The sequence below is a fragment of the Rutilus rutilus genome (assembly GCF_951802725.1).
Source record: "Rutilus rutilus genome assembly, chromosome: 3".
In the NCBI taxonomy this organism is placed as follows: domain Eukaryota; kingdom Metazoa; phylum Chordata; class Actinopteri; order Cypriniformes; family Leuciscidae; genus Rutilus; species Rutilus rutilus.
The window spans coordinates 50,530,548-50,546,212 of record NC_140211.1 but is presented as its reverse complement, the minus strand read 5'-3'; the positions used below and the strand labels follow the sequence as shown (position 1 = coordinate 50,546,212).

General features: G+C 42.7%; 1 protein-coding gene across 2 annotated transcripts in view; it reads right to left on the bottom strand.

Moving 5' to 3' along the window:
• Positions 1 to 15,665, bottom strand: part of LOC311287127 (sodium/potassium/calcium exchanger 3) — a 67,960-nt gene that overhangs the window by 35,755 nt on the left and 16,540 nt on the right. Inside the window, exons 3-4 of one of the 2 annotated variants that reach the window (XM_084403738.1) lie at positions 1,210 to 1,286; positions 1,021 to 1,095 (exon numbers count right to left, since the gene is read on the bottom strand). The exons of the other annotated variant lie outside the window; for it this stretch is intronic. Of the exons in view, the coding sequence (XP_084259864.1) occupies positions 1,021 to 1,095; positions 1,210 to 1,286 (152 nt within the window). The remainder of the gene's footprint in view (positions 1 to 1,020; positions 1,096 to 1,209; positions 1,287 to 15,665) is intronic. 2 annotated transcript variants of the gene reach the window in all.

Sequence of the window (15,665 nt, the reverse complement as noted above, 5' to 3'; positions counted from 1 at the left end):
AGAAACCATAAAATATTTAGACCACCATTTACTTGCATCAAGCAACTCTGTTTGTATTTTTATAATTAGTATTAATATAATTGTTACATTTAATTTATTGCCACACTTTAATATGTATAATTTTAACATTTAGCATTGTCAGGCTTTTATTTGCGCTTAATAGATGAGGCGCCACGCACTATTGCTATAAATTTGACCTGCCACAAGATGGTACTGTTTTCGACACTCTTGATGCTTTGAATCTTTTCCCGGAACAATCAGGGGAAAGCCTCAGTGCTTCTTGAGGCTTCATTTGCCCATCCCTATGTCACGGGGTGTTTGCAGGCGAACAGACGAAGACAGGAGAAGATGGTTCCAAACAACAATAGTTTTAATAATGCTATTCCCTTAAGCAGGCAGACAGATAGCAAACACAATAACATAACTGTGACCACACCAGGAGTGCAGGAGAGGGAACAACTTAAGTACTAAACACAAATGAAGATAGTTAATTAAACACAGCTGACACATATGAACTAATAATGACGGTAACCAAGGAGACAGATGAGTGGTGGGAATCTGCACAAGGACACGTGACAAATGAAAACGAACTGAAAGTCCATGAAAACAGAAACTAACAGAACATAACAGTGACAGAACTTATGTATATTCTTTTAAAGTATTTTGTTTCTGTAATAAGTACTCTTTTTAAAAGTATGCTAAGTTTACTTCTTTTTCACAAGAGTTCCCAGTGGCATGAATCTCTGCTGTTTTAAAGGAATTATTAAATCCTGACAAATTGTGAACAAAGGGAATTTCCTAAAGGAACATGAATAAAGGGAATTTCCCAAAAGGAAACACACCTTTCAATCTTGATGTGTTAATTAACACTTAACCCAGAGTTCATGACACAAAGCATCAGTGCTGACCCATGGGAGCAGGGAAACAAGGCTGTCATCACTTCGTTTTCTGAGAAATGGCAAAAGTAACGTGTTGTCATTCGTTTTCCAGTTGAAATGTCTGACAGGTGGCTTGACTCACCTCTGAGATCTTCTCCAGGGAGGGGACAAAATAGTCATCGCAAACAAGAGCAAGTGCGTAGAACATATAGATGGCCTGCAACAAGAAGAGAGAAGATTAGATAGATAGATACTGTAGATAGATACTGTAGATAGATAGATAGATAGATAGATAGATAGATAGATAGATAGATAGATGCATCTCACTCACACATAGAACGTGTAGTAGTATGGCACCTCTCTTCCGCTGTTCTTTGGTGAAGATGTCCTCAGGGAACTCATGAATTGCTAATGGGAAGATACCACATAGTATGGACATGGAATCATTAGAAAAAGTTGTGCTTGTTGGATTTTCAAAACCCATTTAGTTTAATGTGGGGTGGACTAGTTGCATGTTCAGGCAATAAATACAGTCTGACAGAGAGGAATATGAACTTTAATGATGACAGAACCCACTTCTATTTATAGCAGCCCATCATTGTGCTACTGAAACCTTCCTTCTTCACACTCATAGGTCACACATACACACAACCTCTAAAACCACTTTTCAACAATATAAAAAAAATTAAACAGACAGAAAAAAATTTTGTGACGATAATTTTACTTACAATAAACCATCTCGATCTACTCTGTGAAGTCACGTAAATCTCACTCAAAAGCACACATCACCCAAAATCTCGTTGATCATATAGTAAAATTAACCAATTAATTCCACGAATTAAGTATTCACAGATTAAATAAAGATTCGTAAATATTTGTACTTCTGTAAAGTTGTTCATTCGTAAATTAGTTTAAGAAGCCTGTCAATAAATCAATATTGTACGTTTAGTGCCTATGCAAACAAAGGTAAATGTACGCATGCCGTTGTATTGAAACATTTTAAGTATAAATACATGCAAATACTCATAAGATCATGTTGCTACTATCCACTCTCATTTTATAGCTCTATATTGTTGACAGCATGTCAATTGACTAATTTTTACGAGATATTTTAGGAAAAATAAGTTCTCAGTCATGTTTTGGAAAAGCACCTCTGACTCTGAGCAATACAATTTTCCACTGGGATGCTGCTTCACAGACTTCCTTAGGAGAAGGACTTGTGCAAACAAACGCATGCACAGGAATGATTTTCTTTTCTTGCCCTTTACATCCCAGACAAAACCTCTTCACCCCTCCTTTATTTACAATGGTTTGTTTTGCTTTCTCTCATTGATTGTCTTTCTTTCCTTCTCTCCCTCTTTCTGTCCATCGTTTCTTTTTCCTTTCTCTTTCCTGTCATCTTCTTCACCTCTTCTCTAGCCCAGTGTCAAAAGACATGTTTTGGCTCTATGTTAATCGCTGAATCGTGCTGAAATAACCTGGCTCCACTGAACGTCCTGACGAGTTGCCTCAGCGAAGGCAGTTACTATGGAGACGTCTTCCCTAGGGCAGAGAATTGTTGACGAGCAGCGGCAGGAAGCCAATGGCAACAGAGCGAAAGTGAGAAACTGGGTGGAGGATATATCTTTCCCATGGACTTGAATCAGGAAATATGGAAAAAAAGGAGGGACAAAGAGATGACAAGCAACACAGAAGTGCAACTGCTAAAAATACTTCATTTCCCTCTCCCAGGGGGAAAGTCTTGGGGTTCTGTGAGAAAGACACACATATAAGATGGTGTTTGACTCCAACAAAAATAGAGGAAAGTGTGTAAATCAGATTGCAGAGCAAGTGAATGATTTTAAGACAAATTGTATAAAGGGAAAAGCTAGGATAATGGAAACTTACACACTCTATTTTCACAATTGTTTTTTTAGTCTCAACCTCACATAAATGCCAACCTGTCATTGCATGATTTGTAAACAAATACATTTTAATGTTTGCATCACATAACTAGCTCCATTTGTCTGGCTTTTTTGATGTAGTAAACTTGTTCGGTAGTTCACCTGGTACAGCACTGCACCTGTGATGTGGAGCGTTTGGGTACGAGACCTGTGAAATCCGAGACACAATAAAGAGCTCAAAGACTTGTAGAAGCAAGATAAAATGGCACAGTTACATCAGCAAGTGTGTTTTTAGACCATGTGTGCTTTTGTTAACACTATCAGTTAGGTTTAGTGTAGGGTTTCAGGGCTTTTATTAACATAGCACTGGGGCTACAGAGGTTGACATTTTTGTAATATAGGCCACAAAATTGTAGCACAAATAAAAAACATCAGTTCCCTTTCGTGGTCACTACGAGTTACGTCATGACGACGAATGGGGTTTCGCTTAGAAAGCCCCTCACCTTCGAGTATACAAAACGAGCCAATGGCAAGAAAATGCCATGGGTCTGCAGAATTTGCATGGCGTAACTCCGCCCCACCTCGTGGGTATATAAGGAAGTACGCTGGCAACATGCAGTTATGTTTTCGCTTCGGAGCCAAGAGTTTTCTTCACTCCCACACGCCATTCTGAATTATTTTCACTCTACGAGACGAGCGGCTCTCCAGTGTGCTGGTGCAATGGCATGTTCCAGCGAGATCCCATTGTCTGCTGCTGATCTGTGCAGTGATCTGTCAACAGTGTGTTTGCTTCTACCTGGGAGCTTCATCACTCTGCTAAACTTTTTTCTCTCTCTAAAAGAGCTGCACGTGGCACATCTTTTTCAAGACGCTTCGTCCGTGTGTTTTCTGGATGTGGGCACGTGATCCATCTGCCTAACGGTCACGAGCGCGCATGAGTCAAGTTTTCATTGCGGGAACATGACCATCACGATGTTTAGATCGAGACTCAATGATCTCTGTGTGGGTAGAGTCCCCCCTGCCACACCCCAATCTATCTCTTCCTCGAGAGGGGATACTTTGGCTGGTGGCCAGGGTGATCTGAGGGTTATGGTGTGGCACAATAACTGACGAGTCATTCCTCGGGCCACGCCCCCCTCCACATCGCAAACCGTGGAGCTTCTGTGTGTGCCTGTTTCCTCTCAGGGACCCAGTGTTTTCTTTCGGGGCTCCGGCGGATAATTTCATGTCACTCACAGCATCACAAGGCGGGCTTGATTCCTCTGGAAATGAGGATTCGACTGCATTGCCTCCCTCGATAGTGCCAGCGTTAGCCGAGTCAGATTCAGAGCTGACGGCCATGCTTTCCCGGGAAGCTGAAAGCATCGGTTAGAGTGGCGCCGCCCTCCCCCCGAGCGCTGTAGGCTTGACGATTGGTTCCTGGGCTGGAACTCGCCCCCATTGCCTTTCTCTTGGATGTGCATCAGGACGCCTCCGGGTCGGTCGATCACGGTCTGCAGTGCTGTGTGTCGCCTTCGCCTTCAAGGGAATGCTGACCCGTGAGTGAGACCAGGTCGCCGTGGAACGCTGGCCCTTCCCTGGCCAACACTGACAGAACGTGAAAACTCGACCACGCCTCCACGCAGGGACACTATGCCTCCCATGTCCGGGCTGGTCAATCCGCTGCGCACTGCACTGACCTTGCTCTACGGGCGACATCGGTACCTGCACGGTACCCTAGGCCAGGTGATGTCCACAAGTGTGGTCCAGAAATGGGCTCAGCCAGGTTGATGTGAGGGGTATGAGAACTCATTTTCTCAGCTCCCCCATGTTCCAGGCTGGGCTCTTTGGCAGTGTGGTTGAGGACTGCACCCAACAGTCTTCGACCCCTCAGAAGCAGACTGAGGCCCTTCTGCACCGACGGTCATCCGTATGTGCGGTTTTCCGTTCGTGCCTCCCTGCGGCTCCTCCCCTCGAGCCTTCACCGGCCCTGAGCAGCAGGAGGTCACAGGAGGGCGACACCACCCGTCTCCGCCCCTAAGCCGGCCAAACGCCAGGCTAAGCAGCACTACTGAGACGGGCAGCTTGGAGTTAGGGCTCAGTTCTTCTTAGGAGCTGGTAGCAGGACCACTCCTTCCCCTGGTGGAGGGCCGGGGGAGAATATTTTGTTTTCTAAGAACTGATGCCCCTTCCTCCAAGCCCCAAGAGGTCGTGGATGGCAGTGTGGGACGCTCCGCCTTGCCACTCTCGTCCCCCTCTGTCGCCAGACCCCTGTCAGAGCAGGCCCCCGTGGAAAGCTGGTCCTTCCCTGGCCTCCTCTGTCAGGACGCGGCTTATGACTGTGCCCCTACACTGGGACGCTGCGCCTCCGATGTCTAGGCCAGTCATTCCGCCTTGCTGCCCCATCGAGGGTACGTCTGTGGTTTGCGTGACCCCGCTGGTACAGTTTTTGGGAGCCTGGCTAGAGCTTCCCAACCTGTCCCGCTGGGTCGCGAGAACCATCAAGCTCGGCTATGCGATTCAGTTTGCACGGTCTCCTCCCCGCTTCCAGGGAGTCCGCAACACCATGGTTAGCGGCAACGCCCAGATCATGCATACGGCCACTAACCATGGTGTTGCGGACTCCCCGGAAGCGGGGAGGAGACCGTGCAAACTGAATTGCATAGCCGAGCTTGTCCCTCCAGCCGAAATGAAGTCCGGGTTCTACAGCCCCTACTTCATTGTACCCAAGAAAATTGGTGGGTTACGGACAATCCTGGACCTGCGCGTCCTGAACCGATCCCTTCACAGGCTTCCGTTCAGGACGCCTACTTCCATGTCTCCATTCTGCCTCGACACAGACCGTTCCTACGGTTTGCTTTCGAGGGGCGGGCATACCAGTATGTGGTTCTCCCATTCGGGCTAGCCCTGTCTCCTCGCGTCTTCACGAAAGTCATCGAGGCAGCCCTTGTGCCACTACGGCAACACTGGGTTTGCATCCTGAACTATCTCGATGACTGGCTGATCCTAGCTCACTCTCGAGACCAGGTTTGCGAACACAGGGACCTAGTGCTCCGGCATCTAGCCCGCCTGGGCCTTCAGGTCAACTGGGAAAAGAGCAAACTCTCCCCCATGCAGAGGATGACTCGGTCACCATGTGCACGCACGCGCAGTCACTGCTGACGAGGGCAAGAGTGCAGTTCCACTGAAATGATTTCAGAGGCTACTGGGGCATATGGCATCCACAGTCGCAGCTACGACGCTCCGGTTGCTTCATATGAGACTGCTTTAGCTCTGGCTTCACGATCGAGTCCCGAGGTGGGCATGGCAACGAGAGTACCAGTTACTACGACCTGCCGTCAGACCTTCACCCCGTGGACGAACCTCAGTTTTCTACGGATCGGAGTGCCCTCAGAACAAGTTTCCAGGCATGTTGTTGTATTAACAGATACCTCCACCATGGGCTTTCGCATGTCAATTGCCTCGAGTTGCTGGCGGTACGTTTGGCTCTGCACCACTTCCGTGCGTTGCTCAATAACCAACACGTACAAGTCCGCTCAGACAATACCGCAACAGTAGCGTACATCAACTAACAAGGTGCTCTATGCTCCCGGCGTATGTCGCAACTGGCCTGCCACCTCCTCCTATGGAGTCACAAGCATCTGAAGTTGCTTCGAGCCATTTATATCCTGGGAGACCTGAATCGTGCAGCCGACGAGCTCTCACGGTTTCAGCCTCTCCCTGGAGAACGGAGACTCCATCCCCAGACGGTTTAGCTGATTTGGGAACAGTTCAGCGACGCGCAGGTAGATCCTGTTTGCCTCCCATGACTCCCATTGCAGCCTGTTTTACTCCCTGACCGAGGGCACGCTCGGCACGTACGCACTGGCACACAGCTGGTCGCGGGGCCTTTGCAAGTATGCATTTCCCCAGTGAGTCTTCTTGCACAGACCCATCCTTGTCCTCCCTGATCTGTGCAAGATCAGGGAGGACGAGGAGCAGGTCATTTTGGTTGCACCGCATTGGCCCACCCAGTCCTGGTTCTCCGAACTAGTACTCCTTGCGACAGCACCTCCCTGGCCAATTCCTCTGAGGAAGGACCTCCTTTCTCAGAGACGGGGCACCCTATGGCACCCTCATCCCGATCTTTGGAACCTCCACATGTAGCTCCTGGACGGGACGAGGCAGGTTTGAGTACCCTACCACCAGCGGTGGTGGCTACCATTACTTCCGCTAGAGCATCGTCCACGAGACATGCCTATGCGTTGAAGTGGAACCTCTACGTCACCTGGTGCTCTTCTTGCCGAGAAGACCCCAGAAAATGCCCGATCAGTGTTGTGCTTTCCTTCCTACAAGATGGGTTGGAGCGAAGGCTGTCTCCCTCCACCCTCAAAGTGTATGTTGCTGCTATCGCCGCACATCACGACACAGTCGAAGGTAAGTCTGTAGGAAAGCATGACCTGGTCATCAGGTTCCTGAGAGGAGCGAGGAGACTGAATCCTCCCCGCCCTCCTCTCGTACCCTCTTGGGACCTCTCAGTGGTTTTAACTGCCCTGCAGAGTGCTCCCTTTGAGCCTCTGCAAATCAGTGGAGCTTAAGTTCCTGTCAATGAAGACAGCGCTCCTGGTTGCATTGGTCTCTATTAAGAGGGTAGGGGACCTGCAGGCATTTTTGGTTGACAAAGCGTGCCTGGGATTCGGGCCGGCCTACTCTCACGTGATCCTGAGACCCCGGCCTGGATATGTGCCCAAGGTTCCCACCACTCCCTTTTGAGATCAGGTGGTGAACCTGCCCTCGGAGGAGGCAGACCCAGCCTTGGCACTGCTCTGTCCAGTACGTGCCCTTCGTGCTTACGTAGACAGAACGCAGTGTTTCAGGACCTCAGTCCAGCTCTTTGTCTTTTATGGTGGGAAGCTGAAGGGAAAGGCTCTCTCCAAGCAAAGGTTGTCTCACTGGATAGTGGACGCCATTGCTTGGCATACCAGCAGCAAGGTCGACCATGCCCCCTTGGTATGAAGGCAGACTCCACCCAGACTTTGGCTTCCTCTTGGGCTCTAGCGCATGGCGCCTCGCTAACAGACATCTGCAGAGCTGCAGGCTGGGCGACACCCAACACATTCGTGAGATTCTACTATCGCAGAGTGGAGCGAATGTCCTCTCGTGTACTCGCTTCAACTAGCCGGTACTAGCATCTGCTCAGATGCCTTCGCTTGCTCGCCATTCCACTCCTCGGACTGGATACGTGCGATATTCTCCTTAGGTGAGCTTTCCCCGATAAGCCCTGAGTTCCTCCAGAACTGTTGACGTCATTGCCAGAGTTATGCCAGCGGCAGCTTTCGCGTTGGCTAGGTGCCTCCATATGCATGGTTCCCCCCTTGGGCGACCGCCACATGTGTATTTCCACTGTAAGCCTCTCTGAGCATGTGTCTTTCCCTTGGCAAGCCACCTTGCCCCCCCTGGGGTTGAAACATTCCACCCTGCGGGCTGGACACCCCAGTGTTTCTCCATATGCAGCCCGCTCTCGGGTCATATGTGTATTCTGTAAGTCCCCCCCCCTCCCCATTAGACTGGAAACCCCATTCGTCGCCACAACGTAACTCGTAGTGACCATGAAAGGGAACATCTCAGTTACGTATTTAACCGTCGTTAACGACCTGTTACATCTCCCTGCCAATTCCGCTGTACCGCTGGAACGCCTGAGTTCAGTCTTGGCTCGTCAGCGAGAAAACATAACTGCATGTTGCCAGCATACTTCCTTATATACCCACGAGGTGGGGCAGTGTTACGCTATGCAAATTCCACAGACCCATGACATTTTCTTGCCATTGGCTCGTTTTGTATACTCGAAGGTGAGAGGCTTTCTAAGGGAAACCGCATTCGTCGTCGCAACGTAACTCGTAGTGACCACGAAAGAAAAAGTGACATACGTAACCGAGACGTTACCATCTCTGAAAACAACCACAAGTAGTGTAGTTCATCAGTTAAACGTGCATGTGATTAACAAAGGACAGTAATGTTCCACACAGGGCACACAAAATGAAATCCTTAACAATAAATATTTTCAGACAAACATTTTCTTAGGAAGACTGAAGGAACATAATTGCTTAACATGAAGTCAATTTTGTTTATATAGCCCAATATCATTATCACAATCCAAACAACATCCATCCATTTTGGTTGAGCACTTGAAAATACTGCTTCATTTTCCTATAAATTTTAATTTTAATTATAAAATATTAAATTATTATGATAGAAATCTGTGACAGTAATATCTTAATTTTTGTCTGGAAATCGTATGTACCCACTGAGAGAAAAACAAGTAATAAAAACTCAGTGAGTGTTTTAGCGCAATTTTCTCACGTCATGGTATCACAACACTAAGAGATAGTAAATGAAAGAGAAAATAAGTTGCTCGAGAATATAACTTTCTCTTGAAATTCAAATGAACTTTCTGAAATCAAATCAGCAATGGATAATAAAAAAGGCACAATCACTTGACTAGTTGAACATCATTTTTTTTATTAGCTCATTATTTTTTACATCTTGTGTTCACTCAATATCCTCGATTTTCTCTGTATCAGCTTCCTTTTCTGCTTTGTCCTCTTCAGATTCTTCCTTCTTTTCTGCTTGACTATTGGCTTGTGACTTTGTAAACTCTTCTTCTGTTTTCGAGATATTTACCAAAACATCCTCTGAAAGCCACGAGTCATCGTAGAAATCAGATATGCCTGATGAGGAAGCCGTTGGTGTGGATGTCGCCATCTTTTGTCGCTTTGCTGAACGTTCTTCCATTTATTTTGCAACAACCTCTTGTCGTTTTCTCATATATTCTTGCTCCTTCTCCAAATCTTGATTGATACCTTCATTGATTTCTTGCTGTAATTCAGTGGAATTAATTGTGCTCATGACTCTTGTGAATACCTTCCTTACGTATTTCTGTGGAACAATAGTTTTATAGGTGAAAAGGCAATATTTTTCTTATTTCCCTTCATATAAAGTTTTAATTAATTTTTGAAGCATAAAGTAAATATTTTTGATCAATTCTTTTTTTCTAATATTATTGTAAATTTTAGAAGCTATCGATTGCAATTTGTTTCAACTCGATAGCTATTATGGAGATTAGACCTTCCTTAACATAATGCCGAAAACCCGAAGTCTCTAGGTGGTCTGGTTGAGGAGTAGATAGAAGTGCAAGATTGGTGCGCACAGACAGAACAGAACAGAAATCATGAGTTGTTAATCGCAATTTTGTCCGGTGGAAAATTGCGCTAAAAACTTCTAATGGACAGGGAACTACGTCATCACGTTGAAAGGTCACGCCGGCACCGGCAATACTATTTGAACTACTATTCATATTCATCAGAATGTTATTCATATACTATTCATATTCATATTCACTGAATACTATTACTATGTATATAATAGCAAACAATACTATTTGAACTATCCTCCTACGTACGGTCACATTGTAAACAGTGGGACGGTACTTCTGCCGGCGCCGGCGTGACCTTTCAACATGATGACGTAGTTCCCTGTCCGTTTGTTGATCAGCTCAGTCCGAACTATTGAAGTTAAAAAGTCTATAAATTATCTTTTTTTTTTTTTTAAATTACCTATTGTTTCGCTAGATAACAACCTCTTCTTCAGCTGTGATCGCGTACAGCCTGTTTAAACACTTCAAAGACTTTTGAAACTGCATTGATTTGTACTTAAAAATTATGGTAACCAATGAAGTCCATTGTTAGAAGAAAAATCCAGAAATGTTTTCCTCAAAAAACATAATTTCTCTCCCACTGAGGAAATAAAGACATGGATGTCTTGGATGGCATTGGGGTGAGTAAATTATTAGGAAATTTTCATTTTGGGGTGAACTAATCCTTTAAGGATTCACATATGTTTACTTCAAATTTCTTTTGAGAGAAGTATTATTTTTCCTATTTTTACCGCAAATAGGAAGTTGTGCGCATTAGTGAGTACACGCATGTAATGTAATGTCTGTTTCATTCATACTCATAACTGGAGGGCGCCCTTGGCCAGAAAGTCTAGAAGTGAGGCTCATAGAGGTCATAAACCCTAAAATATATATTTTTTCTTTATCATTTACCTAGCCCTACAGAACACTATAAAATAATATAATTTCTGCCTCATTCTATGATATGAAGCCACATCAGATCACAAATGGAGGTTATTTCAAATACCCGGCTGACGTTAAGAAGCGAGTTTGGCGTAAAAACGTCATTAAATGTTATTTTTTGTTGGACAACTGGTTTGTAAACGCTTCTCTTTACAAGTGTGGACAGATGTTTGGTGCGTGTTGCTTTTTCAAATGCATGTTTTCTAAGTGACTCAAACTCACAGCTTGCAGAGATGGAGCAGCATTTACTGCAAACCGATCGAACTCTGATCTCAATGCTTTGCTTCACCATCAAACAGGACATGCTGTGCATATACTTATTTAATTAAAACTTTGCAATTTTATAATTGCACAAACCAAATTACGAATTCGGTTCTAATTTCGGTTAATTGTGCAGCCCCATATTAACCTCACACACAAACAAGCACACAAGTGACACAACAGACTCTCACTCACTTCACACAAACAAGCGGCTATGTCTCACACACTAAAAATGGTATCGCACGCATGCTACTGTGGTAAATGTATTCACAGCACAAACCAATTTTTTCATGTTATGTGTGACATATATATGTCACACTCTACATCCCTGGGTTTAGTGTAGGTGGTAAGTTATTTTCAAATGTAATAAAGTATTAACCCTTCAGCACCACTCACCGGTCATGTCACTTTAAAGTGCCCTGAAATGTGCAAGAAGAAATGCATTTTTCCAATGAGTCTGGCTTGTGTCAGTGTACAAATACGTCACTGTGACTTTTCACCTCACAGTCATCTGTTCCGCCTCTTGGATACAAGCAGCCAATTTGGCCTTGTGTTTCCCTTTTTCTTACCAGCTGGAGCCAAGTTTAGCTACAGTGCAGCTGAACTGACTGAAAACAGCTCAAGGATGGCTCACCCAGTTCTATGTGACAATCAAATCAAGGAAGTATAGTGTAAAATACCTCAAATTGCAAGAAAAAATTGGATAGAGAAAAGGCTTTGGTGGCTTGAATGTATGAGAGAAATATGACAGCATCTGTCTTTCTGTCTGATTGTGTGACTGAAGCAATTCAAGTATGAAACAAAGTTGAATCAGCTATAAAGCAACTCTACAGAAGATAACAGTGCCATTATTTAGCTCAAGTTTTGTTCTCATACAATAGTGTAAATGCAGTCAAATCAATAAAATGACTAAATATTTAGCCTTAATTTTTTTTTTTTTTTTTTGTAAATGTTGTAAAATTGTGTTTAAATAGCATGTCCATGTCCTGACCTGTGAATTATGTAAAAACTAAGAAAAAGAAAAAAGAAAGAAGTGAGAATAAGTGGGAACTGATATCGGGTAGCTTCATCGGGCCACAATTTACTAATGCAAATATAGGGACACACAGTGGCAGAGCTGTGGACACACAGTGGACACACAGAAGTCTTTTCGCTATGTGGGTGCAAGTGAGAAAGCCTCAGTTAGGTGTAAGTTCCAAAAATAAAGCCTATTTCAGATTGCTGTGGAAAATGGCACATCATTATTTGAACTAACTTTTAAAGTACCTAGATTTTTGTATTATAATTTAAAGTTCTTCAAGTCAAACCGGCTGTTACGAAGGTAAGCAAGTAAAATTTAAGCAGTGCTTGCAACTGGCAAAGTTTTAAGGAATAGAAAGCCAAAAATGAATATTCTGTCATCATGTCATTCCAAACCTTTACAAGAAAAAGAAAAAAAAAATATTAGGGTAAAGATAGTTTAGTTTAAAAGTATTTCATTTAAAACATTAATAAAAGTTTTTTTTCCAAATCCCCCCCTGTATTATTATTAGACATGATAGATTAATATTGATTTTAATTCTGTGTGTGTCTGTGTGTGTGTGTCTCTGTGTCTGTGTGTGTGTCTCTGTCTGTGTGTGTGTGTGTCTTCTGCCTGTCTTTGCTGTACCTGTTAGAATTATATTGTAAGTAAAAGTTTGCATTTCAACTTTTTGACTCTTCTTCTGCCTGCACCACGCCCTGACAAAAAATCTCGGAATACCTCAATTTGTTGTTTCCCTCTCAAACGTGATTGGATTGTCCAGGCACCACTGATTGGGACAGCCTATCAGCAATCACCTTCAGCTTTCCGCCAAAGTCAACTCCATGGTCAGATTTAGATAAGAGACGAAACCATGGACGAAACAATGGATGAAGACGCAGCAGGTCCATCCCGGGAATGTGCCAACCCGTGGCCCCACCTCGCCAGACTATTTCAATTTTCTGAACAAGTTAATGATAGTTTTCGCTTCAAGTGTTTGCCGTGTTTACCAATGTAAGCACTGTGGCAGTAGTAATGCAATATTTAGAAAATGTACTCTTGTACTCTTGATACTCAAGTACTTTTAAAAACAAGTACTTCAGTACTTTTACTTAAGTAGACATCTGACTGTAGTACTTTTACTTGTACTTGAGTTAAATTTAGCAAGGGGTATCTGTACTTTTACTCAAGTAATGAAGCTGTGTACTCTGTCCGCCTCTGCATAAATGTCAGGAAACTGATTGCTGGCCACATGTCAATGTCCATGGACCACTGGTTCATTGGTAAGTTGTATGGAACACTGTCTTACAACTGCTTTTAATTTAAGATAGTCGTTTGTTTTCCTCCTGTTTTCGCAGTTTCCCCTATTAAATCCATTGCATATTGGATTATGCATATCAAAGTCAATGGATACCCCCTATATTACCTAATTACCATTTTTATTTGTTTACATGATCCAAATGCCCTTTAGTAAATTAAATCAGTAATTCCATGTGATCCCTTTTGTTTTATTCCAATATTAGTTGTTAGCATAACAAATAGCATAACATTGAATATTATTTTCAAATAGCAAAACAATAAAATATGTCAGGTTGTATTTGATTTACTGATATCTTAATTTTGATCAATACTCTAGTTTCATCGCTGGATTGAAAAATGCCATAGGATGTGACTTCAGCCATACAGTAGCGACACTTTAACACAAATATCTCAATATCTAAACATTTGATTGGCTCCAAATAAAAAGTAAAATGACAGTAATAAACGTGCATTTGCTGTGAAATATATATTTTCTCCCATAAGACAAGTAGATGTATATGGTCAATGGGCTTGTTAGGGTTACTTTCCCTAAATATTTGGCAAATCATATCCAGTCAAAAGCATCCACATTGTGTCAACCAGTTACTTCTGCTCATGTCATGTGACCTTTATGCAGCATGTCAGAAGAGGTAACACTCAATGTCTTTAATTATAACATCGTCAAAAATGATGCAGCATGATTTGTTTTTTATTTGACTGCAGCAATTGGGTTTGTCTTTGTAAGGGATTCTCTAGCCACCTACTCATGTGAAATGTACACAAATATTTGGCTAACGCAAAGAACATCATGTGCAATGATTACTGACATGCCTAAAAATAGCACCTTCCCTTTCCTTCTCATTCTTTATTTCCTCCCACCTTTCTCTCTTCTCTCTCTCACACACACACACTCTCTCTCTCTCTCTCTCTCTCTCTCTCGCTCACTGCCTCTGTCTTTTTCATCTAAGCTCTCGCTCTCTCACAGCTCTCCACAAACACACGCACTCCAAAATTTTGCATTCAGTTGCCAAGCAACACAAACCTCAAAGGACGGGGTCTGCCGTCTCGTCTTTTTAAAGGAACAAAAACAATGGTGAGGACGAGAGAGAGACAGAAGGGGGAAAATGAAATTGATCTCAGACTTATTACATAATCCCTTCTAATTACTGAAGAACAGTTAAAGAAATTGCGCCTATTAAACATAATATTGCTCAGCTCTCATAGACGAGCAAAAACACTGTTTTGGGATTTCACCAGAACAGAAGCATCTCATCCAATGGTAGAGCTCTACAACACATATGCAGACAATGAGAGCAGTCATTAACTGTCACAAATATGTACCATTAACTGTCAATATTTGAATCTGAACCTTAACCTAAGCACTTTATGCACTGGTTTTAACTTTTAAGTTAACATAACACATTATAAACTAACTTATATTATAAACATAACTAATATAAACTAATAATGAGCACTACATTTTAAAGCATTTGTAAACCTTTGTTAATGTCAGTGAATACAATTGTTCATGTTAGTTCACAAAGCAATAATTAATGTTAACTTTTGATCTTAAAATGTTGAGATTAACATCAACTAAGATTTTTAAAATGCAATAGAAATAGTGTTTATTCTTAGTTCCTAGTCATTGTAAAGTGATACCTGTTGGACTTATTAGTAATAATCACCTTTTACACACTAACTAAAGTTGAAAAAGTGAAAAAATAATAGGACCCCTTTAATGTTAGATGTAATATTGAATAACACACTACATTCAAGCACTAATACCTGTGCTTGAACATTATGTTCTTATAACCTGTGCTTATAACATACCTTGTATGTTAGGCAACACATCAAAATAATTGCATTTATTATTGCTATCTGTTTAAAAATAAAACTTATAATTTGACATTATTACAAAGTGCACTTTTTAAAAGCATACTTAAGTATGTTAAGAAACAGTCATGAATGTGTACTCTAAGTACACTTAAGTGGCCTTTGATTTAATTAATTTTAAATTATGTGCAAGTACATCTTTTTAAAATATACATTTAAGATTTAGAGGTTATAGGTTCATATTCAGCACAGTTAAATGCACTTGTTTTTCACAAAGATATGAGGAGCATTCTGCATGAATGTGAGAGGTTTATTTTTTGCTTGTATGCGTATGTAAGTTTGAAACATGTCCCAAATGTCACCTCATACCTGAATCTCCAGTCAGATCCTTTGATGGAGTAAAGGTTGACCTGTTTTAG